Here is a 26,501-nt window from a genome sequence, read left to right on the forward strand (position 1 = left end):
AGCTTATAAGGCTAGGTTACTGTAATTAAAATGTTCAAAAGATATTTCAAGTCCAGGAATCGTCCTACTTACTCACTCTCGTAAGATTACCACTCGTCCTCAGTGACGTCTAGTGCAAACCCCTTCTATTATTGCATGAGGACTTATGAATCGAAAATATATGCTGTAAGATAAAGCAACTCGCTAGCGATTTTCTTTGCCTTGCTATACAGATACCATTATTTTAGACGTAAATCTTTTTATTACTGAAATAAATATAGGCCTATGCTATTTGCTGAGAATGTAACTACGAGTATCTATATGCGAAGAATTAATTAAAATGTTCGAGTAAGTAGTTCTTGAGTTTAACTATTATTTACAAACATACAAAAATCTACTTATACCTAATATAACCATAGATTAGAACTAGTGTTCACGAAAAGATTGCGCGGATTAATAGGAGATTAAAGCAATAAATAAATAATGATAAAAAAATAATATAACAAGAATGAGAGAATATAAATCGTCATTACCAAGTGTACATTTTAAATCGGCGGACTAGCAATGATGCAGGTTCTACTACTAGTTGTTTTGGCACTTACCAGTGTTGTTTATGGTGAGTAACAAGTATGTGAAGTCGGGTAGGTCACGCTTCTCGGTAAGTCACTAACCTTTACGGTAAGTGACGTACCGAGAAGTGTCAGCGTGTGCGGAAACTTTGCCATTCGTGACAAGGTGTTTACTAACAACTTATTAAAGCAGTATTATTTTTAATTATTGTAGAATACCTACCTCTATCATATAATAAATTAGATTTCAAAAACCGATAAATTTGCTAGCATCAGATAGCCTCAGAATCATCACATAATCATCACCAGTGGCGTGCACTTCATACATGCACAAAAGCACTGCATACCCTAAAATGTATGTATAACTCGTGTAAGAGGAGGATTTTTGTCGTTTTATGCAATTTTCCTGCTGTATGCATACCCTGGTAAGCAAACCGTTGCACGCCACTGATCATCACCCTCAGCTTCAAGTTCCACTGTTGGGCACAAGCCTTACCGTGCTCTTCGAGGCACGGGGGTTGACCAAAAAACCGAATTCCTAATAAGGTTTGGCCCGACACGAGATTCGACCCCTGGCCTCATGATTCTTTGACATAAAAAAGAAATCTGTTTATTTTTCTAAATTATGATTATTCATACGTCAACACTTAAAAGCGTTGCCAAAGCGAGATGGTCGCGTCGTCGGCGGCTCCCCGGCGCCAATTGAGATGTACCCCTTCATGGCCAGCATGCAAGTCAGTTGGTCCGGCGGAGCTCACAATCATGGTTGCGGAGGAACCCTCATTACAAGAACTGCAATACTCTCTGCTGCTCATTGTTTTTAGTAAGTACCTATAAGTATTATGATATATTTTCTTACTACTACCTACATGTTGTTGGATTCTTCAAATGTATAATAACCAATAAGTGTTTATTGTACATGTACCTACTTATTTCTATTGCGTGTCCTGTAGTGAGGGTGTACGAGGACCGTATGAGGTTGATAATGATGAAATGCAAACGTTATTCGACAAAGAAATGAATATATATATATATATATATATAGCTTCTATTAAATATCTTTTTCATAAGTATATTAAGAAGGAAGATAAGTACGTTAGTGTAAGTTCTATTCAATAACAAGTACCTACTCAATAGCAGACTGAAATACAGCTTTAATATTCAACTGTTTGTAAAACTTATTATAATTTGTGTACCCATCTACTGAATTCACTAATACAAGATTGACTCCTACTCAAAAAGAAAATTCCGGTATTGTTTTAAATTCGGGTATATTTAAAAAAAAATTGGTTATACTAAACTCGTTTTGTACACGGCATCGTAATAGAACGCTAAATCGCTTAGCGGAACTTATTAGAACTTTAGGTTCTTTGGGGTACGCGAAAGCTAAATAAAAATAATATATCTAAAAGAGATTTTTTTGTAAGTTAATCGGTTTTTTTTTGCAATGTGCAATAAAATGATCATCACCATTACCAGCCCATTATATAGTTTTTAGCTTTTATGTAGCCCAGTTTTAAATTTCTCCGTAGTTGGGTTTTTATTTTTATTACTTTTTATCAATACTACATACCAATATATACTTTTATAATTTGGAATCTACACACTCAAATCCTTCATTTGATACCAAACTCGAAACATTTCTGTTAAATCTCAGATGAAGGAGCTTCTATACATATTGGTGTTTGGAAGCGTCAAATATATTTGTTTTCTTTGCTTATTTTGGCCATGTTAGATTTATCGCGACGTAACGTAGCAAAAATTACTCAAACATAACTGCATTTCTGGGTTGAACATAGACAAACGGATTATCTTTGAAATATTTTTTTTTTTCTCTTTTCAAATCTACGCGTTGAGATTTTTAGTCAACAAGTCTCTCATTAAAGTATTTTTTGGACTGCTATAATCCACAAACACGGGTTATCAGCCCAATAGGAAATACACAATGCTGGAACATTTATAAATACAGACATAGACTTACGACAACACTCTTCACTTTTCCTTCAGTAGTCGGGTAAATAGTGTAATTAAACTACTAATAACAAACCTGGTTGCACAACTTTTTAACCTAAGGGTACTTAAAGCAATCGATTCTTTTGTTTCAGTTTTTATTATGCGGAGAGACGATGGAGTGCGCGCGTCGGGTGTCCCACATTATCGAGCGACGGCGGCACCCGCTTGGGGTGTCACGTACTATCTTACACCACGACTATGTACACAGGCTAGTGCAAAACGACGTGGCAATCGTCAGACTGGCATCACCTGCGCCACTTTCCAATAAAATTCAATTGGCCCGCATTGCAGGACCAAACTACGCCCTTCCCGATAATCTACGCGTATACGTAGCGGGTTGGGGATTAACACAAGTAAGTATTTATCACTGCATGTAAAATAAGCTACCTATCTATCCATAAGATCAAAGCCCATGGTCGTGCAGGGAAAGTTTTAAAGAAACAAACTATAATACATTCTTACGTCATCATATATCGATAACCGTTCAACCTACCTATTAATCTTACATGAAAATCTTGGACCAAATATCAACGACTTTTTGGTATATAGTTGTGGACTGTGGTATGTAGCATCATGCCGAGCCTATCTATGTCCCACTGCAGGGCATTATGTGCCGTCTTCCTCAAAAGTGAGTTTTACTATTAAGATTCAGCATAGACCCTGTTAGAATGCTGAAGTATGATGGGCAGAGGAGGGCAGTTGGGAACTAGCCACGGCCGAAGCCTCCCACCAGATAAAAAATGACTAACTTTCATGTTTTGTATCTGTATAGGTAATCGTAGGTATATATGTAACCACTATAACTTACCTTTATGCATTTGTACTTTAACACGTTTCTTTTCCAATGCAGTATGAAAACCTTGATGTATCGGATGAGCTACAACATACGTACGTTTTTATAATCAACCATGACCTCTGCACTAAGCGTTACGCTGAACTCGGGCAGCAGCCTGATATCGAAAGCATTATACCAAAAGTAACACCGGAAATGATGTGCACTGGTATCCTTGACGTCGGTGGCCAAGACGCTTGCTCTGGTGACTCCGGTGGCCCCGTCTTGCATGGAGGCGACATCATCGTCGGTGTGACATCTTGGGGCTACACGTGTGCGCATCCTCTTTACCCAGGAGTCAGCGCACGTGTTCCATCTTACACTCAATGGATCGTTGAAACGGCTGTGGCTTAGCCAAATTACTTTACCGCTATTAACATAATAAAATAAAAACTGAAAGCTTGTGTTTTCTTTTTCACCAAAATTATCCATGGGTTTGAAAGGCGGCAAAGGCTCATAACGAGAGGTTTTGGCTAACGTAACGCCATGTTGCGCACCTTTATCCACAATGACTCTGGGGACTCTGGAAGCCTCATAGTACATCCGGACGACATCAATATCAGTATGTGGTCGATATCACAGCTCGGGGGCCTTAGAGCTACTTTCCTCTTATTCCAGCAATTGGAGAATGGATGTAGACAGTATTACAAAAGCAACTACCAAAACCGAATTATCTATAACTATAATATCAGTAATCTGGTTTTTCTAAATCTTTTATGAAATCTCTATATCTATCAAAAACTTTGTACGAAAATTGCGCGGACGGAGGAGTATGAAACTTTCTACATTTAGGTATAGTTTATATAGAGGAGTGCAGAAAGCTAATATATTTTTTTAATAACACGTAAAAGATACTTCCACGTATTCGACTTACACACGCATATATAATACTACTTTTTAAACATTTTTTGCACTGATTTAATTTGTTACTATCGTATTTTTGGCTTGCTAATTTACAGTGTAGCCTTCGCGAAATCTGTGATTTGAAAAGTATAGTCTTTGAAAAAAGAACCTTAATAATTTGTAAACTTATAATTTCAATTAACTATGGTCAATTTATTTAATGCTTTTGAATGCGCTTATAGAAACTAATCAAATTCGACTGGTGCTTAGTACCAGTCGGATTAGGGAGAGCTCCCTAATTCTTTAGGGAGCTCTGTAACTATTTAAATGTTTGAATGAAAAAGCAGAATTTTTATAATTAATATTTAGGCCGACAATTGATATGTTAGAGTGTGATTTATAAAAATTCCACCCCAAAAAGGAAGAAGGGTTAAAACGCGCTAAACACAGGAAATATCAGTCCGAGTCATCTTTTTGCATGTAATAGCCCAATCATTATGCTATTTACAATCACGCAAACGTTTACTTTGCTTCGTTTGTAATTGATGAAGAGGTGGTTAGGATTTCGATTTCACTTTGGGGGTGCCGAGTTCGAATCCCAGCACGCACGCACCTCCAACTTTTGTAAGTTACGAGTATGTGCGTTTTAGCCAATTAAAATATCACACTTTAACGGTGAAGGGAAACATCGTGAGAAAACCTGGAGTTGAAATCCGTACTTGGCTAGCGTAGTGGGCTAAGGCCTAAACCCTTCCAATTGTGGGAGGTGACCCGTGCCCTGTAATAGGTGGGCCGCTAATGGGTCGATAATTAATATGATGAAACGATTACTTTGTTTGCGATTAAAGGTAGCGCAAGAAAGTTTTTATTGGAAATTATTTCTCAGAAGTATTAGGCGGCTGAATTCGCGGAAAACCGTACTAATCTTGTAATAATAGCTAGCTATTATTACAAGATTAGTACGCGATTAATATATTAGAGATAAATATCGGCCGATAATAATAAGCAAAACCGAAATAAGCACTTTAGTTTTTGATAATTAGCTACCATTATAGGATCATTCAATGATGAGGGTGCTCGTAGTTTTAGCACTTATTAGTGCCGCCTTTGGTAAGTGTTACTTATTTCTCTTAATACTTCTCTTAGTACTTCACTGCACTTGACACAATCGCAGCGGTGATAACGAGCTAACCTGTAAGGGGTATGGCATTAATTTTAAACCTATACCCCTGATCGGTTGCTACGCAAAATCGTACCGGAACGCTTAATCGCTTAGCACGTTATTCGTTGATAAGGTGGTTACTAGCCACGGCAAGCTTCCCGACAGACTAAGCAAGCAGAAAAAAAAGCAACATAAAACCACCAACTCACAAACACAACCACCAGCACCACTGGAGTACCTAAAACAAAAAAAAACCATAACTATATTCACAACAGCTTAAAACAACCAAAATCAACACCGCACAATATACCTACCCCCACTAAATAGATGACAACAACTAAGAATAGCAATCGTTACTAAAGGAAGTATGGGAAACGCATCGTTAGTTAATTCGTATGCTAAAGATTACCTTGAAAATTCCAACATTTTCTTGGTAGCGTTTATACAATTCCGACATTTTTTTGTTAACCTTCTTCAGCCGATCAGATAAAGTTTGCATCTCGGAGATAGACAATCCATAATTTTAAGTGTAAATAAACTCTTTCTTCGCGATCCTTAAAAAAAACTCAGCAAACGTGGATGAAGTCGCGGGCATAAGCTAGTAATAATAATAATCTAAAACATAAACAACCACCAAAACACATACGCCCATTAGAACAAAAACCACAACAACTGTAGAAATACTAGTGGCTCGGTCGTGGCTAGTTACCGACAAAGACTTGACGCTAAGCGATTTAGCATTTAAGTAAGATGTCGCGTAGAAACCGATAAAGGCCATGAGTTTAAAAAACCGCCATATTCCTTACAGGTCAGCCTGTTACCATCTCAAACTGCATCTTGCAGGTGAGATTACAGTCAACGGAAAAGTTAGTTGAGAATTGCAAAACACTTTTACAGCGGAGTCGAATCGCATCATAGGCGGCACAATCACTAACATCGAAAATTACCCGTTCATGACCAGCATGCAATACCTGTGGAATCACGGTTTCTATCACGGCTGCGGCGGAACTCTCATCACAACATTAGCTGTGATCTCAACTGGCACGTGTTTTAAGTATGTATGATCTGACAAAGTCCTATTATTTTTCGTGTAAAAACGTTCACAATTTCGTTGTGTTGGTTATTTTGATTACGAGTTTAAAAAAATGATAACTTTACTTATAATAATATCATCATAATAATCATGTCAACCAATCGGCGTACATTGCTGGACTTGGGTCTTTTGTAGGGAGTTTCTAATACCACGGTCTTGTGCCGCTTGGTTCCAGCGGATTCCTGCGACTCGTTCGATGTCATCTGTTTGCTGCGTTATCTGTGGGAGGTCGCCATTCCAGCACCTTAGGACCCCAACGTCCAACGGTTCTCCGAGCTATGTGCCCCGCCCATTGCCACTTCAGCTTTGCGACCTGTTAAGATATGTCGGTAACTCTGGTTCTTCTACGTAATTTTCTCATTTCTGATTGGATCACGCAGAGATACTCCGAGCGACTAGATACTCGAAGCTCTCTACATTAAATCCATATTAAAATATGGTTTCTGTTTATTGTTACAGAATATAGTGTGTTTAGCTGAAGGTATTTTATTTATTCAGAACTCAACTCATTATAACATTTATAGTTATACTTAGGAAGGTAAGTATATAATTCCAGTCAAGAACTTAAGACCAGAAGTTAATTAATATCTTGGATTACCTTTGAATTATTATACCTACTATTAAGAACCAACTACCGTTTGAAATATTCGTAAAAGATAAACCACGATTAATTCAGGTATAATAAAACAGTGATAATTCCCCAATGGGTAAGTAGAACGTTTAAGATAATTAAGTAGGTATCTGCGTGATAAAGTAATGTCGCGATCCTTGTTGAAGAGAGATAGTATATTTACATATTTGTATAAAAAAACTGCCTGCATGTGTACTTATACACGAGTGTCATCATCGTCATCACATCAACCCGTTACCGGTCTCCTCCTACAATGAGAAGAGTTAAGGCCGTAGTACACCGCGCTGGCCCAGTGCGGATTGTTGGACTCCACATACCTTTGAGAACATTATGTAGAACTTTCAGGTTTCCCCACGATGTTTTCCTTCACCGTTAAAGCAAGTGATATTTTGATAACTTAAAGCGCACATAACTTAGAAAAGTAAGAGGTGCGTGAACTCTGCCCCCGGAAAGTGAAGTCAAGCTCCTAACCAATGCGCTATGGCCGCTTCAAGAAGTTATAATTTACCTTCTAGGCGAAATTAGTTATGACGTGACAAAACGCATTCAAAGGATCCGCATAAGGCCGCTATCCCACTGGCGTTTTACAAGCGTTGACGCTTCTCCAACGTCTGCGCAGGGCCAACGTTGAGCAGACGCGACGTTAACGTCGCGAGTTTTTAGCGTTTTTTTGCAACAGGTACCTACAATCAGGCCGTCTCGCTCTGTCTGTCTGTCTGTGGCTGTCTGCAAATCGAATCATGTGTGCAACGTTAACGTTGCGTTCAGCGGATGTAACGCTTGCCACTAGAAACTCGCGTCGTTAACGTCGCGTCTGCTCAACGTTGGCGCTGTTGAGACGTTGGAGAAGCGCCAACGCTCGTAAAACGCCAGTGGGATAGCGGCCTAACCACTTTACCATCGGCTTTTCCGCCTGCTGCGTCTTTGTTTCGCCAAAATCATATTTCTGACGACCGACCTACTATTGATCGTGACGTGATCCCTCCTTGGTAATGTTTATGTTAATGATATTTGTATAGCAATAATTGACGGACCAAACAAATTGCCCACCGGGTGGTATGGGCAAAACTCATCACCTAATTCTAAAGAGGGCGACACTGTGGTATGCTGTGTCCATCAATCTAAGGCAGTGGCGTGCACTTCATAGATGCACAAAAGTACTGTCTACCCTATAATTTGTATATTACTGGTATAAGAGCAGGATTTTAGCCGTTTTATACAATTTTCCTGCTGTAAAGGCGTAGGTGTTATTTATATATACTATCAAATTGACCATTGTCAGGAATAATCGTAGATCACAATCCGCTATTAGCGGGCAATGGAGAGAGCTATGTTAGGACTTTAAGAGTTTCCCTACGTGATCAAATCAGGAATGACGAGATCCGTAGAAGAACCAGAGTGGCGGACATAACCAACGAGTCGCTAAGCTGAAGTGGCAAGGACCTATGTCCAGCAGTGGACAAAGGTCTTTTGTAGGGACTAGGATGTTGCCTATCTGCTACCTATATGTTCATTTTATTTTTCAGTCGGAACCTAATAGCTTCGAATTGGCGAGCGCGCGTCGGATCTGCCGCATTGATGACTGGCGGTACCCCGATTCCTGTATCTAGGCTCATCCTGCACCATAACTTTAACCCAACGATGATGACAAGCAACATAGCAATGATAAGACTTACAACCGCCGCGACGCTTTCTAATACAATTAAAATTGCTCGGATTGCTGGACCTAACTACGCTCTTCCTGATAACCTACGGGTTTACATTGCAGGATGGGGAACCACCACAGAGGCATGTACCCGCTTTCATCACTATTCCATGTTACTAAAGGATACATTTGGAGTCTATTTACCTACTTAATGTTTCTTAAGGCCTTTAAGAAAAAACCCCCGACAGTAACAAAATTTACGCCTTTTTGTGGTGGCGGCCATCTAGGAATTAAAATATGTCATTGTGTATTCAACTAGTAACCCTTTCATCAGATACCCCTATTAAGAAAGTTGTAAAAAAATATGTAATCCGCCATTTTGTGGCGGCAGCCATCTTGGATCGATTTTTTTGGCATCGTATTTTCTTGAAACATAGCTAAGAACACTCCCAACTAATTCACATTACAAACAAAAAAAATATCAAATCGGTTCGTCCGTTAAGGAAATACGATGCCACAGACACACTCACGTCAAACTTATAACGACGAGTCTCGTCAAACTTGTAACACCCTGTCGTTCTTGAGTCGGGGGTTAAAAACTAAAGTAGCGCAGTGGGCTCTAAACTCCAGCAGTAGACTCCCATTGTTTAAAATGATACTGATGAGTAGAATTTAAAATTTAAACAGCTTAGATACATCACGCTTGCATGTTGCCATTGTATAGGCATAGTTTTCTACCTGTATTTGGATCTAAATATTTTTCTAACTAGCTATTATCTCACTTTGCAGAATTTTGGGGGTCTATCGAATGAGTTGAGGCATGTCGACGTCCGAATAGTAAATCACGCTCTCTGCACCGACCGTTACGCGGACCTCAAGTCCCAGCCCGGATTCGAATACATACCCCCTGTATGGCCTGACAATGTATGCACTGGTCTGCTTAACATAGGAGGGCAGGACGCTTGCTCTGGTGATTTGGGGGGTCCGGTCGTACATCAAGGTGATATTGTAATAGGCGTTTCGGACTGGGCCTTTACATGTGGTGACCCTTACTATCCGCGAGTCAACGTCCGTGTATCGTCTTACATTCAATGGATAAGTCAAAACGCTTCCTAAGTCTAACATCCTGCTACAATCTTTTTTCAGCTACTGAATAAAAATATACCTATGAAAAATATTACTTACAATATACATACAATTGGGCCGGTACCATGGTATGGCAGCTAAAAACAATATTCTTTATCAATTTCTACGCGACATCGTACTGGCTAAATCGGGTGGCAGCACATATTTGTCTGAGGGTTGTAACAAGCCCCGGCCTAGGAGCCTCCAGAGCCTCCATAGACCACACCAAAGGAAGTTCAGAAATTATAAGTTCCCAAATTAACCCTGCCGGAAATCGAATCCGGGACCTCCAACTTATAAGAGCTGATCACTGTGCCTGGAATGACGTCCATGTTACCAATACGGCTTTCCTATAAGAAAGTAGACAAAGTAATTATGTGTAAAAACGGTCTATATCCTTGTCCATGTATCGACAACACTATGTTATATCAACGTCATGTGTTTGTATCATCATTGGTCAATGTTGATGTACTTTATTAATAAACCAGTTACAAATACATTACGACAGTAACATATTAAAATTGTATAATGTCAACGTACCAAGAGGACGATAGCCTAATTATTTTTCCTAGACTCGTTCTGTGCTGTGGTGACAGTTTGATTTGATTATATATTTTTGATTGTATATCCCTGTCTATATCTGGTTTTCTCAGGTCTGTAAGTTTTATTGACTGTATGGAGGGTAGAGGTAAGGAGAGTCATCTGTGTATATGAGAAAGTGTCGTCAAAATGTATTAAATTAGGATGGCGCCACATTTGCATCAGGGTAACTCTTAAAAGAAGCGCCAAATATAAATATTCTTAGAGTAGGCTTGAAAAATAAACAAGGAAGTATGGAGATACAAGGAAGTAAGGTTATATTTACCACAATATTTTGTACAACGTAAGTTGTTGAAATTCTCAATAATTAACTACTTTAGTCGATAATGACATTAAATTTTTTAACTCGGCATACTTCAATTCATCTACGATTGCTACATTCATACCATACCCTGTGCATCCACCAGCGCCATTGTGGAGGATTTTTGAACTGTTATTTAGCGCAACAACTGGACACTTTTTCAACTTTTCTCCCATATATCTTATATGGGAGAAAAGTTGAACAGTGGTAGAGGTAAGTTGAACTCTCCTTACCTCTACCCTCCATAATTGACTGTTTTGAAGATTTTTGACATATGACAGCCAGTGATGATGAGATGAGAGATTCGAAACGCAAGTAAACAAAAATTTAGCAATCATTTAATGCTTGTTTAATTTATGCGAATTCCTGCTAAATCGACGTAACATGGGTCCATAAAACTAAACTCTCATTATTATGCCTGTAGAAGTTTTAAAATGTGTAAATTGTCTAAATATGTCTGGAGTAGAAGAAGGTGAAATACCAAGGGAATTTATCGAGTTCGACTTTGCTGAGGATGCTTTGGATTTCGAGGTCAGTATCTGTAGTTTTCATTGCAATGGAGGATAATATTGTTTGAATACTTGATCTCCTCTACCTAGGTCAAACAAGAATTTGACCGCGGCTTATTACTAGCTTACTGAATTAGCCAAAGCTACTTATCTTCGTTATCAAATTAACTATGTAAACATTTCCAATAACTATAATTTTAGACCCGGTGCTTACATAAAACTGGCTGTATCAGTTTAAGATTAATTACCTTTTATTATTTTAATTATAATATTTTATAGAAAATATACAATGTTGTGGGTATTTTGAATTTTATATAAATAATTTTATGTTGATCATAGATAAGGTGTCTGAACTGTGGCCTTATATGTTTAGCCCGGGGTAACTGGCACAAAAACAAATTTCAGTAATTTATTATACCGCTCAACCTAACCTTTGGCTAGTTATATCCTAGAAGACCCCAAGTTATTGAGAATTAGGGTATGATGATATAAACTGATTGGAAAATAGGTCCTTGTCTGTTAAACACCCTCCAGGCTAGAGTACTGCCACCTTAGTATCCAGTCGAGATAGCACCACCTGCCAAATTCAGTTAGTTTTGTTAAAGACTAAAACAAAATTGTCAGCATTGATTGTATACATAAATCCTTACTACCTATGTTACTAATATTATAAATGCAAAAAGGTGTTTGTCTCTCCTTCCTTCACACCCTAAGTAAGTAAACAATTTTCTTAAAATATTATTCAGCATCATTGCTAAGACTAGTCATGATCTACATCAGAGTTCCCCAAACTTTTTCGTGTTGTAGACCCCTTGCCATGTTTTTCTGTGTTGGGTAGACCCCCTACTTACCTGATTTTGATTTCCTGTAAATTTCTAACTGTAGTTAAGTTTAGTGTTAAAAACTTAAAGTAAAAACACATGTTAATTTATACATTTATTAATGGAATTTAAATTAAAACACCTGAAAATAAAATTTTGTATCTGTTATGTTAAATATACGTAACATTAAGAAACATAAACTATAAATAAAATAAAATAAGCAATAAGTCAATATTTTTAGTGAGAAGGATGAACCTGATGCTTTAATAATAAATTATCAACATTTGGAGTCAATTTTGTAAGGGTTGATGTTAAATCTCCTCAGCTAATGATGTCCAGTCTGTTTCTTTTTTTCGTTAGAAGATTGGTAACAGTGCTGAACCCCCTCTGAGCTCTGAGACTGCGACTCTCAGGTTTTTACAAGTTCAAAAAGTATTGCGACCAAAATGCGAATACCAACATCCTACAACTTACACAATTTTATGTTACACAACTTGCAGGTTGTCATAGACCCCTCTGGGATCGATATCGATCGATAGTGGTCTATATCGATCGAGGGGTCGATATAGACAACTGGGAATCACTGATCTCCATCATATATTGTCATTATTATACCCTGCAACTGCAAGTGGGCTGGTAATGGGTGGATCATAATGATGATGATGATGATACCCTTGGCATCACCTTGTTAGACAACTGTACAAGAATACCTTTAAACATAATCAAGGCTATGCTAGTCTCTATGGAAATAAAAGGTCACCTCTGCACAGCTAGCAGGGGCAGGAGACAATTTTCTCCCTGGGCAAAGGATAAAAATTTACCATCTCTCACAGCTTTATCAACTCTCAAAGCACTGATGCACAAGTGGAAGTAATATCGAAATATCTATATAATATATGTGTATTAATAAATAGGGTTTAAACTTCTTCTATTGATCATCGGTTATAATGACTTCAACTTTCGTTTTATTAACGATTTTAGCAATTAATTAGTTTAATTGAGCTTAGTCTATTCTAGTTAAATAACCATAAATAATTAATAAATAAATTACGCCAACCTTACAGCTAGAAGTTAAACAACTGTGATTGGACGTATAGAAAAGTTTCAAAAAAGGAGGTTGGTTAGGTATCAGTCAAATACAAATTTGTCATTGAATACCTAATAAAAAAATATTAAATTAGACTCTGTCAGTCTTTCAGTCCTTCCGTCCGTCCGTCTGTCTATCAATACATGAGTATTAAATCAATACAACAACTGAGGAGAACAATATGCAACAAATCAAGAAAAAGTCACACTTTCGCATTTATAAATCTACCTACTATGTAAGCACCTCATGAATCCAAAATAAACAATAATATCGCAAGCGCAACGTCCAAATGAATGAATCCAAGCGATTTGAATTGCGAGCCTACACCTCGATAAAGAACAGCGATAAAACTATGACGCGATTTACCGCTAATAAAATCGATTCGTACCTAACTATGTAATTATGTCGCGAATCAATATATATAAAACCTTATTCATATCCACCCTAGGTGATCTCTGTAAAAAACAGTGTTTTTTTTCTTATATCTCGAAATCAATGACGGAAATACGAAGTTTGACAGGCCTTTTTATGCAAAGAATCCTCACCACGGCCTTGCGTGTTTAGCAGCCAACTGATGAATCAACCTACAATACAAACCGAGTGCGCCTTGCCATCGGACGTAGCATTAGCTGGGACGCTTATAGTACACGTAGAATTAGTGAGCGTGCGGGATATTTTTGTGAATGCTATGCTGACATGTGTTGTGTAAATGTTCTGATGAGTGTGGTTTAGTGAGTTATCAATTATATACAGGGATTATGGTTTGCGGAACCAAATGCGGCTGTAGTGCTTTTTGCCGTCGTCTTTTTTGCCGCGCCCGACCGTCGAGTAATGCTAATGAAGAGGCAATACCAGTAACATCGGTAATATGAAAACACGTATGTTTATTGTTAACACATTTATTAACATCTTCTTTGCATTTTTTTCTTGTTGAAAACCTTTCCCTTTGTACAAATTAAACGTTAGTACACAATATATGGATAGAACAGACTCTAGACAACACATTGTTGTATATAAACTTCTTGGATGGAAAAAATATTATATATGTTGGTTCAATTTGTTGTATAAATATTCGCACTAAGTTATTATTTAAGTATTTATCACCTACACATACGTTACATTGATTTATTTTATTGTTGTATAAAATCCAAAGAGTGTTTTTTTTAAATACTGTTACGCTCTTTATTTGAAATCCGAAGGTTATAACTACAGCTGATGTCATTGCAGTCAAATGCGGTTCTTAACAAAAATAGGACTAACACGATAAAAAGTGGGTCTTCGCTATCTACGTAGATAGTGGTAAAAAAAAAACATTTCTTCAATGTAGATAAGTAGGTATTTGCTCGTTAAATGGCACAAATATTTCTTTTTTGATCTAAAGGCTTCTGGGAAAGAGGTAAAAGTAGGTACTTGTTATGGGGCACGGTATGCATAATGAGAAAACTGTGTTCAATGTTTTTTTTTTCTGAGATCAATAGATGCATAATAAATAAATAAATGTAAAAAGACGTCATAAAAATGTACGCAGTGACAACCATAACATCAGCTATGTATATATTTAGGTCTAAACTTTCATACCCACACACTTAAAAGTGTAAATGAGATTTGAAGACATTATAATTAGTGAAGGTTTTCATTTTAACATCCGCGCTAAGCGATTTTTGGACATGATGCTAACGTATTGTGCCAGCATCTGTTTATGTCTGTGCATATACCTATATATAAACTACATTATATATACTCAACTATATCAAAATATGCATGTTTGTCTTTTGGATGGCTGGATACAATCTCGTGATTTCGCGCCACCGAATAAAAAATGCAGCAGCAAAGCTTCATAATATCATAGCAGTAATGAGTAAAGTGAAGTAATGCTGACAATTAGAAAAGTTTATTTCGCATGACTATGCATTGATTTAATAGTGTTTTTGATAGATATTTTTTGAATTTATAAGTGCTGAATCACTGTAGTACAAAAGTAATTAGGTACCTAATGTTAAGTACAAGGTATTTATTTCCGTAATACAGTTCCGTAATACATTGTTTTTAGTTTTCGCTTCTGTAGGCAGTCCTTATGACCTGAAATATACGTTATTTGTAATAGTTATCATTTCTCTGCTCTAACATGAGTATTAGTGAGAAGTTCATAGGTGGCGCCATAGAAAACGCATTTTCCAACAAACCTAGTATAACATTGGTCATATTGGTCCTATGGAGTAGGTAATTTCGGGTGGCATTTATTTACAAATGTATTGTAAACCTTAGTAAATAGAGTAAGTACCTCTTATTTAACCCATGTGATTTTTGAACGATAATACATACTTATATTATATTTTTCATAATCCAATCACACATTATTTTTCCCTGTCTGTTAGTGCCGGCCAATTAAGTCTAGTAGAGTCATTACAAACAGACTGACTTGACGTTTCAAAAGTGCTTATAAATTAGGCCTACTTGAAATACATGAATTTTGAATTTTAAGCAGGTCAAATTGAATTTTATAATAGTTTACATTTAAATGGGTAAGTACTAACGGTTAAAAGTTTTTGTAATGACATGGCAGACTCATATGAACCGAATTTAAAATTTTTCATATCTTAATCATTTTTTTCATTTTTCTAGTGTCCATGGCCATGGTAGGTGATAACTAGTAGTTACCACCCTGCTAACAAACACGTGCCGCTTAGCTATAGAAACCGATGGGGTATGGTTTTATTATAACCGCCATGCTACCCCAACAAGTTGGCCAACTACCATCTTATACTGCATCATCACGTACAACCAAGTGAGATTGCAGTCAAGGGCTAATATGTAGTGAAATAAAAAAAAACGTCTGATCGTTGGTAGATAATAATAGCAAAAGCGCACGGTAATAAAGTTGCGGGTAGGGGAATAAAACTGGGTCACTCGAGAGCTAATGAGACGTGAACACTGGGTATTATTACGTTTTAGTCTGTGACGTTAGGATGTAAAATATGTAAATAATATACGGGATATTAGTTAAAACTAGGAGTTCTTATACTCGACAGTCGTCTTAGGAAAATTACAAATTATACCATGAAGGTAAGCTATAGTTTTATATATAATATATATAGTGAAAAATTTAAAGAAATGGGTATACATACAGTAACTTTACAATATATTTATAGCAATTTAATCTTTGTAAAACAAAACATTAATCTATATAAAAAAAGTGGATATAAACAATCGACTTGCTAGAAACGGTCATAAATTATATCGTCATATCGTCTTAGGAAAGTACAGAAAAACTTTATGGGGCTAAGTAAATGCTTTTATGACATGCTACCGAAAGTAATATTAGATTTACCATTACATAAGTTTAAAGAATGTATAAAAACACATTCAATACATCGAGTTTACTTATACTATTGATGAATTTCTTAATGACAAGGTTGCCTAGAAAGAAGCCGCTCCGCTTTCATCTCACACAAGATAAAACAAAGATTGTTAAATTGTAAAACGATGTTGGAAAATAGCTACTGCTGAGTTTCTTCTAGGCTTCTTCGCCGTAGAATCTGCCTTCCGAACCGGTGGTAGAGTCACTACAAACAGACATACTTGACGTTTCAAAAGTGCTTATATTAGGCCTACATGAAATAAATTTGTGATATCTCTAGCAGGAATATCGTGAAATCCCCGATTTGGTAATTAAGTAACCTGTCACATATTTACATGTGACGAATTTGAACATGTATAGGTAAGAGCTGTGATTATTGAATTACCACTTTTCCTAATTCAAAAATGTTTTTTTCATGTAGACCTTATCTCAGATACTTATGAAGCGTTCATACATTTAACATGTTAACACTAATGTTAGTGATGGTAATAACTGCATTCGGTAACTTAAAACTAAAGCTAGGAGGGTTCCAAACGCGCCCTGGGCCAAGAAGAGCCCACAACAAACTTAGCCAGGTATTTTTTTTGATATCACCATCTCAATAATCATTATCATCATCTTTAATTTTTAGATTTAATTTTGTTTTATTTTGGTTATATTTATGCATACATTTTTTATGTTTAACACACAGAGTTGAGAACATACAGAAACCGTGTACACGACCAATATTGAAGCATCTAAAAAACTTTTGTAGAAATTCTCGAACACTAGTTATTCACTTCATTCCATTTAGCAGTTTACTGAAATTATTTTACCTCTAATGTTGTAAACGTTTTTAATATATATAATAGGCAGATAAACACCCAGCCACTGAAATACATTCATCACACAAAATTTTTCCAGTTGTGGGAATCGAACCCACAGCCTAGGACTCTGAAAGCAGGGTCGCTTCCCACTGCGCCAGTCAGCCTTCAAAGACATTAAGCTGTTATGGTGATATAAAAAAATGACACAAACGCATAGGTGCATAATCACTGAACACATTAGGTATATATACTTTTTTATGAGCCGTTATTTAAAAATAAAATAGGTTCCTATTGCCCGGTATCTGTTATCTAGGTAAGCCCCACGCACTTTTATTGTATTGATCTCTGTGTAACACGCAACCCTAGTTTTATGGTGTCGAATGCCGACGTTGCTAGGGTATTACATTATAGGTCGAATATAGGTATAGTAATTAGGCAGCTATACGCCAAAATGCATGAGGAAACATTTTCAACTTCAAAAGTATATTAATTCTCAAGCTTACAAAGTTAAGTAAGTTGTTTACAATGTCTTTCAATACAGTACCTACCTATTAGTTTATAGGAAAACCCTTTATCTTTTTTATTAGCTTCGCATTGGTCTCAATGTATTTAGCATTTAAAAGAGGTAGGTACTTAATAGTTGTTAGGACTTCACTCTCGTAGTCGGGAGGACCGATTTCGATCCCCGTCACGCACCTGTAACTTTTATAAGTTACGTGCGTTTGAAGCAATTAAAAATCACTTGGTTTAACGGTGAAGTTGTGGTCTACAGCCTAAACTCTTCTCATTCCCGATAGTTGGCAGGTAAAGGGTTGACAATGACGATCATGATTTAACATTTAGATGCTCAAAAAACAATCCGTTATTCTCGCTATGGTATACCTAGCTCTAGAAGGGTTTCGAAATAATTATGCTGTATCTAATTTGGTAAGAAAGCTCTCTCGCTCTCTCACCACGGTCGTAGTGGTTTTTTTTCTAATCACTAAAACAACATTCAAGCTGACCACTTTTGCAAATTACCTAATATAGTTTATTAGCTTACCACTGTAGTAGTAGGATATTCTTAAATACCACTGGTATATAATACGAATGCGGAAGTGTTTGTTTGTTACCTATGTTTAACTTAATAGATGCACCGATCTTGATGTCGACCAGTCGACTTACAAGAAATGGTCATAAATTAGTGTCATCTGCATATCGTCTGCGTATTGTACAGGGATCATTTGTGGGATTGAGTATACGCTTTTATAATATGATTCCTAAGGTGATTTTGGACCTGCCTTGTTTTAACAAATTCTTTAAACTTGTGCATAGTTTAAAGAATTTGTTAAAACACATTTATTACAGCGAGGTTACTATACAATTGATGAATTTTTTAATGACAAGGTTGCTTGGAAGCATCCGGCTCCGCTTTCAGCTCTCACAAGATAGAAAAACGAATGTTAAAATGCAAAATGTAAATTGTTGATGTTGGAAAAGAGCAACTGCTGAGTTTCTTGCCGGCTTCTTCTCGGTAGAATCTGCCTTCCGAACCGGTGGTAGAATCACTACAAACAGACAGACTTGACGTTTCAAAAGTGCTTTATATTAGGCCTACATGAAATAAATGAATTTTGAATTTGAATTTGAATTTGATGAAATTTCGCACATATACCTATAGGTATTCCTGGGGATAAGCGTAGGATATTCTTTATCCCAGGAAGCACTTGTTGCCTATACGCGTTTTAGCTGCTAACCGATCTTGGCGAAATTATGATAGAGAGCTTGCATCCTAGTGGAGGGTGCAAGTTGCTTTATTTATACCGGGAACGCCACGCCCAGTGGCGTGCACTTCATACATGCACAAAAGCACTTCATACATGCACAAAACCCTAAAATTGAAATATAGCCCGTATAAGAGGAGGATTTTTACCATTTTATGCAATTTTCCTCCTGTATGCATACCCTGGTAAGAAACCCAGTGCACGCCACTGGCCACGCCTACATTGCACCAGCTTTTAGGCCCTTTGTTGCCTGGCAAAAATTGAACCTACCCCTCTATCTAACTTCTTCTATGTGGATATTACCTTTCTCTGTTCTGTACAAAAAAAGTCCGGGAGAGATCGCTTTAGCGATAAGACCGCCTTTGCACGAATAATGTCTATGTTAATTTATTTTGTTTATTTTTCTGTATTATTAAATGTGTTTTCAATAAAGTTTTACAAACAAACAAAAAGCTTTCACTTTACAAAAATCTAATCTTTCGTATCCAGTAGGTATTATAGATGATGTAATAATTAAATGTAGTGGTTAGAATTCTTATATATCACCACGAAAATTATAATTGACAATTCGACACATCCAAGTGCGCCTGCCTATTTAACCCTGGCACTAATTAAAGCTAACCGATGACTTGGCTGATGACCTCATACTTACGAATCAATGTTTGCCGGCTTTGGTTCTGCATTGCGTGCACTGCATTAATTCTACTTGACTCAAGTATTTTATCAATAAGTAGGTAGCTAACTGTCATTCCTACGAATTCACGTCAAACTGCGCCAATAGGCAGTCATAAATATATTTTTGACGGCCGATTGGCGCAGTTTGCAGCTACCCTGCTTTCTGAGTCAAACGCTGTGGGTTCGATTCCCACAACTGGTCAAATGTTAGTGTGATTAGCATGAATGTTTTTCAGTGGCTGGGTGTTTATATGTATTTTCTAAGTGTTTAATTTTATTATTCATAAAAATATTCATCAGTCATCTTAGTACCCATAACAAAAGTTACGCTTACTTTGGGCCTAGATGGCGATGTATGTATTGTCGTAGTATATTTATATAGTTATATAACGAAAACATTCATATATCTATACTAATATTAAAAAGCTGTAGAGTTTGTTGTTGCAAGAACGGGAAAAAATAATCTTTTTGGGAGCCTCCGATACGGTGAACTGTACCTACACGGTTAAACAAAATTTGCATGACGGAATTATTCCCCATACGGAATTCTAAAAAAAGCCAGCGATAGCATCTTTTAACGTTTATTCATACGCCGACGAAGTCGCGGGATAATTTACAAGTAATTCAAAGCGTTTTTAGGTTTTTCAACTTATTGTCTATTCATATGTATATTATCGTTTTTTTTTTGTTAACCTGGCTTTATATTTGTATGTGCAATCTTCTTCCTTCAGTACTTGTATTCTTTATTTTTCTCTATTTTTATAAAAAAAACAAGTACATTACGATTCAAATTTAAATGCGTCTGCGTGAAGTTAGTAGACGTGCGCTGTTAACCTCCCCGCTACACCGGACTCCCAAAATGTGTGTGGTGCGCAACGTCGCGTCCTGCGCAAAATTTAGGGACGCATTTACGTTTGACTCGTACTGTACATACAATCTCGTACTATTTACAATATTTTTATTACTTTTTGTAAACAAGTGCATTTAAAATAATAAAAATTAAAAGAAAGAAAAATACCATAAATTTTGTAGATCTATTTGGAACCAATAGTTTCGTCTCGAGCTATTGTAATAATACTCGAAGTTACTTAATTCTTAACTGTTTCTTGTTTCAGACCCAGTTAGCAGAAGCACGTGATATTAAATTCACTCAAAACCTGAGGGAACCTTTGTCCATAGGATCTCATATTGTATGCACAGGAACGCCTAGTGACGATTTACCATGGTAGGTGTGCATAATGCCTAATGTTAAATACCAAGATTTCCTCTGAAGTTAACGCGAAGTTATTTTGAAAGCGTTCCTTTATTTAAGATTGTAGATTTGTTCACTAAACCCTACTTAAACGACGAATCATCTAATAAACAATAGCTACTTTGGAAGTTGCGTCATAAAAGTTAAAATCTATATATAAATATTTACCTTGTTTAGTCAAACGCACAAAGTCAGTACATATTATTGACAATATTTTTTACCTATACCGTAACTATCCATTACGCCCCGCACTCAGGCAATATTATTGGCATTATGCAGAATATTGTCAATAATACTAACGTATGTGCGCGGAGCCAAAGATAGTGTCAAAACGATACAGATATAATTCGTAGGGCACATAACTTTATCTGGTCTGTTTGTTTTGTTTCTTAAGAGATATCTCAGCGCTTGACTCAACCAAAACCATCTAAAAACTCGCGTTTATCATTCTAGCCAAAGATTTATACAAAGAAAGAAAATAGTTTAAAACATGTAACATGTTATGCAGATATTATGAATTATAAGCTGAAAATATTCATTCAAACGACTTGTATGCCGTATGTAGGTCTTTTAATATTCGTGTGATATATTGTATGTATTATATAAAATGATAGGAGGACCGAAAGTAGCAGGGATTTAAATATATCTATATAATAAAACTGCGAGCAACTCTGAAAATTAAGTTAGGTCCATAAGAAATGATTTTCAGTTGGACCCTCAGCTCTGTGTTCCAGTATTCCTATGGTTCTGCCACACGGACCTGAGGAGGTAAACCGTTGGCCACAATGACTTACCTTACGTTTTTTTTATATTTGTATGTTGCTGTAAGAAATATAGTGGTCAATAAAGCATATTTTTATTATTCTTATCGTCATCAGTACCTACTTACGTATATTTATAAATAATTACATGGAAATTTAACGACAGTGAATTGAACGCTCATATTAACTAAGAAATTATGTCGAGTGTTACTTTAGATAATTAAAAAAAAAATATTCCGATACGATCATTTTTTCGACCAATTTTGATGCCACATACACCCGTCCATACACGGACGTCCAGAAAAGATTATGTTTAATGTTATTTAAAGTTATTTACTATGTTAAACAAAAAAATTGTTATTGAAATGTATTTTATGTGCCTGACAAATTATTTGACTTGATATTAGTGTACTCAAATTAACCTGTAAGTGCAATATAAATAACAAAAAATCAATTTCAGTTTCGAGAAAACTGCTTTTTTTGAAATGTCGAGAGTAGAGCACAACCTCAACGCTTCGCTTATGAGGCATAATTCAAATTAGCTAAATGCAGATAGGTAAATGATAAATTCAACGCCCCAAGCTTTGATACTTTTGTCCTTCCTTCCCAAGCATTTCATGTCAAATGTTATCAAAGAGTTACTGCATTCTTAATTAAAAATGCCTCCAGTCTTCGATATTGATTATTTTTCCAGGTTTGCAGTGAACATAGGCAGTGGGAATTCGGAGACAAGTCGCGGAGATATCGCCATCCACTTCAACGTGCGCCTTCCGCAATGCTACGTCGTACGGAATACCCGGCGCCATGATAAATGGGGATCTGAGGAAACAACTGCATACAGGTACGGTTATGCACATCAGCGGGCATTCCGTATTCCCAAAATAAGGTTTTAAGCCGTACTCCACCTTACGCTGGCAAAGTGCGGATTGGTAGACAGACTCACACGCCTTCGTGATCGTTATGGGGAACTCTCAGACATGGCTTTTTTCGTTCACTGTTATAACAGTACAAGTGGTATTTTAATTGCTTAAATCGCAAATAACTTGAAAAGTTTGAGGTGAGGTTTCGGATTCAAACTCGGCTCCCCGATAGTGAGGCAGATGTACTAATCTCTAGGCTATCACCGTTTGTAAAGTCACTAGCTGTTGCCCGCGACTTCGACCGCTTTTTTTTTGTTTTTCGTAAGACATGTGCCTCATAAATGTGGCAGCACTTTATGTATTTAGGATAGCTAAGCCTGGTGTACAATCGTCAAACACTTTCGTCCCCTCTCCCAAGAAAACTGAGCTTAATTTCGGGATAAAAAGCATCCTATATTTCTTCTAATACCTTCAGGAGTAGTAGTCAGTAGTTCAAAGTTTCGTGATGATCGGTGTAGTAGTTTTTGCATGAAAGCGTTACCAAACAAACTTACATTCACATTTATAATATTAGTAGGGATTAGTAGGGATTGTAAATTACTTCTCAATATTCGTTGATTTTATATTGATATTAAATTTATTACAGGTTGTTTCCTTTCAAGATCAATCGACCATTCTCAATTGAGGTTTTAGTTGACGAAAAGGAGACGCTATGGGCAGTAGACGGTGAGCATTACTGCAGTTTCGCACATCGAAACCCGAGCCCTCTCAATGCCGACTGGGTGCAAGTCACCGGTGTTAGAGATGCTGCGCTGAAGATACAAAAGACTGACATTTACCCGACGCTGGCGCCAGCACTTATTGATGTATGTAAAGACATTATTCTTTAAACCTAATGTATTTTCACTATTACTTATCTACTCTAACTCATACAGCGCGGTAGTGTGTAATGTCAATAATTATATTTTCTGTTTATTTGTGGATGTTTATTATAACTTTTGTCCCTAGGTACCAATTAGAAGTAGTTCGTCGGCTTCAGCGAAAGATGAACCAGCATGGCGTCCGAATGTTATTGCTACTTTAACTAATGGAATACCAGAAGGACACCAAGTAGTTATAGTAGGAAGGTAAATATATTAGTGTTATTTTTATGTGTTGTCAGGATCAGCGCACACCGAGCCTCACTTATTACTCTCTCTTACCACTCAAGATGTTTTTATACGGATGGTGAAATATTGTTTAAGTAGAGTTGAAAATAGTACCTGCTACATTCGATATTAATCCTCGGTTGCTCGGTCTACGCTGACCCTTATATAATTATTTAATAAGCCTCGCAGGTCTAGTGGATAGCATATTTAACTACCGATCAAAACATGTTATGTGTTTGTTTTTTCTGTAAATAGTTCTCAGTATCAAAAAAACATCGCCCTGCGAGAGCAGATTAAGCCGTTAGTCCCTGATATTCAAAAAAGTCGTAAAAGTCGTCAAAGCCCACCAACCTCCATTCCAACTCTAAAACTCCCATGAGAGAGGAAGCCAGTGATCCGCGTTGGGAGGTTAAGAGGCTAAGAGAAGCGTTATTCCAAACAAAATGGCGTTTACCGTTGCGAGAGACTCGCACAGGCCGGAGACAAAAATTATATCCCCCGATTACATCCGATAATATGGGATATAATTAACGAGTCCACTTGCTAAAACACGGGAACACAGAATAGGAGAAGTATATTATTACACATATATTATTTGGATATTATTTCCACCCGTGCACTATTGCTCGAAAAGTTGATAAAGCTATGGGAGCAGATAGATTCATATCTTTCCCCGGGGAGAAAATTGTCGTCTGCCCATGCTATGGATGGCTAACAAAGGAGAAGATAAAAAATATAACCCACGATTATATCACCGGACAAGGGATTAATTTATTTATTTACCTCCGTTTATTATTACACATTATATTATTTCGACACGTGCACCAATGCTCGGAGAGTTAATAAAACAGTGGGTGAAGATTTAATTTTGTCCTTTCCCCAGAGAGAAAACTCTCCTCCCATACTAGGCGCAGGGTGACTATTCCGACTTTATGCCACGTTTATTAACAAGGCCGTTATGTTTACTAGACTCCGGCCACTCCTGCATTCATTTTCCATTGACTTGATGGACAGCGGTCGCGAGTGGCCGCGTGCGAACATACTGTTGCACGCAAACGTTCGCGCACACGTCGAGTCTCAACTCGCGAGACAGCTCGTGGTACTTAACGCTTGGCTCGGCGCCTGGGGGCCGGAGCGACGCCAGCGGACTGCCAAACTAGTCCCAGGAACTAAGGTACTGATCTCATTTATTCTTTCACAAGAGCACGATAGACTCAAGGTTTGCATATCACTTTAACTACATACCTTCATATTTAACATTCTGCGCTTGCTAAACCTATTCAAATGACAGATTGAAGTTTGTCCACATCTAACCAGGTGCGGCACACGATTACCTTTGGAACTAATAACAGTAGTTTAGTTCCTTCTTCGTGCGTTGCCTCTTCAATATAAGTCAGCTTCGTATTTATTGATGTAAGCCTAACCGTAACCCTAAACCTATCCTTCTAGTAGTCATCCTAGGTACAAATATGTGCATTTCTTTATTTTTCTACAGTTTTTTTATTATTATTTCATAATGATGATTATTAAATTTCAAGATCATTCCAAATGCAATCAAAGGCCTCGCTTTCTCTGTTGCGTAGACAAGATTTTTTCTGCGACTAAGATTTGGCCTCCCCGAGGCCAAATTAGTAGTAGGAGCTCATAATATGACACCTGTCATCTTGATGATGTTGGTATTTACGACGAGATCAAAGGCATTGAACGACTATATAGCCATAGGGCTATACGAAGATTTAGCTCACCACGCGTTGCTTATGTGTTTCTAAAATATATTATTTATTGTGAAGGAAAATGGGATATGGATGATGCAATAAATAAATAATTTATTTACCAGGCAACATTCCGCATAGTACGCGGGCCAGCCGAATGGTCTGTGTTCAGCGAGGATATGCTAATTGGGGAGCTAGAGTACCGTGCGGCGGCCAATGGCGTGCGAGCGTTGCGCATCCGTGGCGATCTATACCCGGACCAAATATACGTTTGTCCGGCTACAAATTCACCGCAGGAAGAAATAACCGCTACTTTTTAAGCTTTCTTCGTTGCTAAGTGTATATGTCAGCATGAAAAAAAGTATAAACAAAGTAATGGCCCTGACAAACGACAAAATCAACACCGACTTGTCTCAAAGCAGTGAAATTTGAGCTTTATACCATGAGCATAAAATAGATTATTCACAATTATTGATAAAACTTGTACGTGTACAACGTGAGGACCGTATATAAAACGCGCCATTAAAGAATAGATTAATAAAATGCCCTCGTGTCGTTGTGTCTCATTCGCACGTTCATGTATTGTGCGAAGGAGATAGCTTGGGCCTTTAAATGTATTCTTTCACGCTCGCAGGTTCTAATACCTTCACAAAAATTGTGAAAAATTACTTTTTTCATTGATTATTGTAGCGATAATGTGACTGACTTTTTTTTACTTTTCTTAGTATGTAAACAAGCTTTTTATTAGGTTTTTTTATTGTAAAGTGCGTTTTAAAATTGAAAAATCAATGGTTTTTTTAAACATACTATTCGTAATAAAACTTGTATAAAGTTTGTTTACATAATAAGGTAAGAAAATAGTGGTATAGGTGCTGTAGTCTGGGTGCCGTACTAGGCATATTTGTTTGACTAAGGCTTAAGAGTTTTGTATCATAGTCATTAAGAATTGAATTCGA

The 26,501-nt window shown here is 37.0% G+C and overlaps 3 protein-coding genes across 5 annotated transcripts; all 3 read left to right on the forward strand.

Annotated features, from left to right (window-relative positions):
* Positions 1-1,004: 1,004 nt before the first annotated feature.
* Positions 1,005-3,767, forward strand: LOC120627474 (trypsin, alkaline C-like). Its single transcript, XM_039895476.1, has 3 exons — positions 1,005-1,371; positions 2,654-2,914; positions 3,412-3,767. Exons 2-3 carry the CDS (start codon positions 2,675-2,677, stop codon positions 3,745-3,747), a joined length of 576 nt encoding a protein of 191 aa, XP_039751410.1. The 5' UTR covers positions 1,005-1,371; positions 2,654-2,674; the 3' UTR covers positions 3,748-3,767.
* A 1,536-nt stretch (positions 3,768-5,303) lies between these two features.
* Positions 5,304-9,883, forward strand: LOC120627416 (trypsin CFT-1-like). Its single transcript, XM_039895418.1, has 4 exons — positions 5,304-5,346; positions 6,296-6,452; positions 8,649-8,910; positions 9,557-9,883. Exons 1-4 carry the CDS (start codon positions 5,304-5,306, stop codon positions 9,881-9,883), a joined length of 789 nt encoding a protein of 262 aa, XP_039751352.1.
* Positions 9,884-11,068: 1,185 nt separating this feature from the next.
* On the forward strand, positions 11,069-26,309 carry LOC120627339 (galectin-4-like). 3 transcript variants are annotated; one of them, XM_039895321.1, is made up of 7 exons: positions 11,069-11,324; positions 20,928-21,037; positions 22,520-22,666; positions 23,332-23,551; positions 23,694-23,812; positions 24,803-25,007; positions 25,671-26,309. In XM_039895321.1, exons 1-7 carry the CDS (start codon positions 11,208-11,210, stop codon positions 25,863-25,865), a joined length of 1,113 nt encoding a protein of 370 aa, XP_039751255.1. In that variant the 5' UTR covers positions 11,069-11,207; the 3' UTR covers positions 25,866-26,309. The 3 variants fall into 3 exon arrangements, with proteins under 3 accessions (XP_039751255.1, XP_039751256.1, XP_039751257.1); XM_039895322.1 differs by lacking the exon at positions 11,069-11,324 and adding an exon at positions 13,779-14,073; XM_039895323.1 differs by lacking the exon at positions 11,069-11,324 and adding an exon at positions 16,143-16,273.
* Positions 26,310-26,501: the final 192 nt, after the last annotated feature.

Source organism: Pararge aegeria, chromosome 11 (assembly GCF_905163445.1).
Source record: "Pararge aegeria chromosome 11, ilParAegt1.1, whole genome shotgun sequence".
In the NCBI taxonomy this organism is placed as follows: domain Eukaryota; kingdom Metazoa; phylum Arthropoda; class Insecta; order Lepidoptera; family Nymphalidae; genus Pararge; species Pararge aegeria.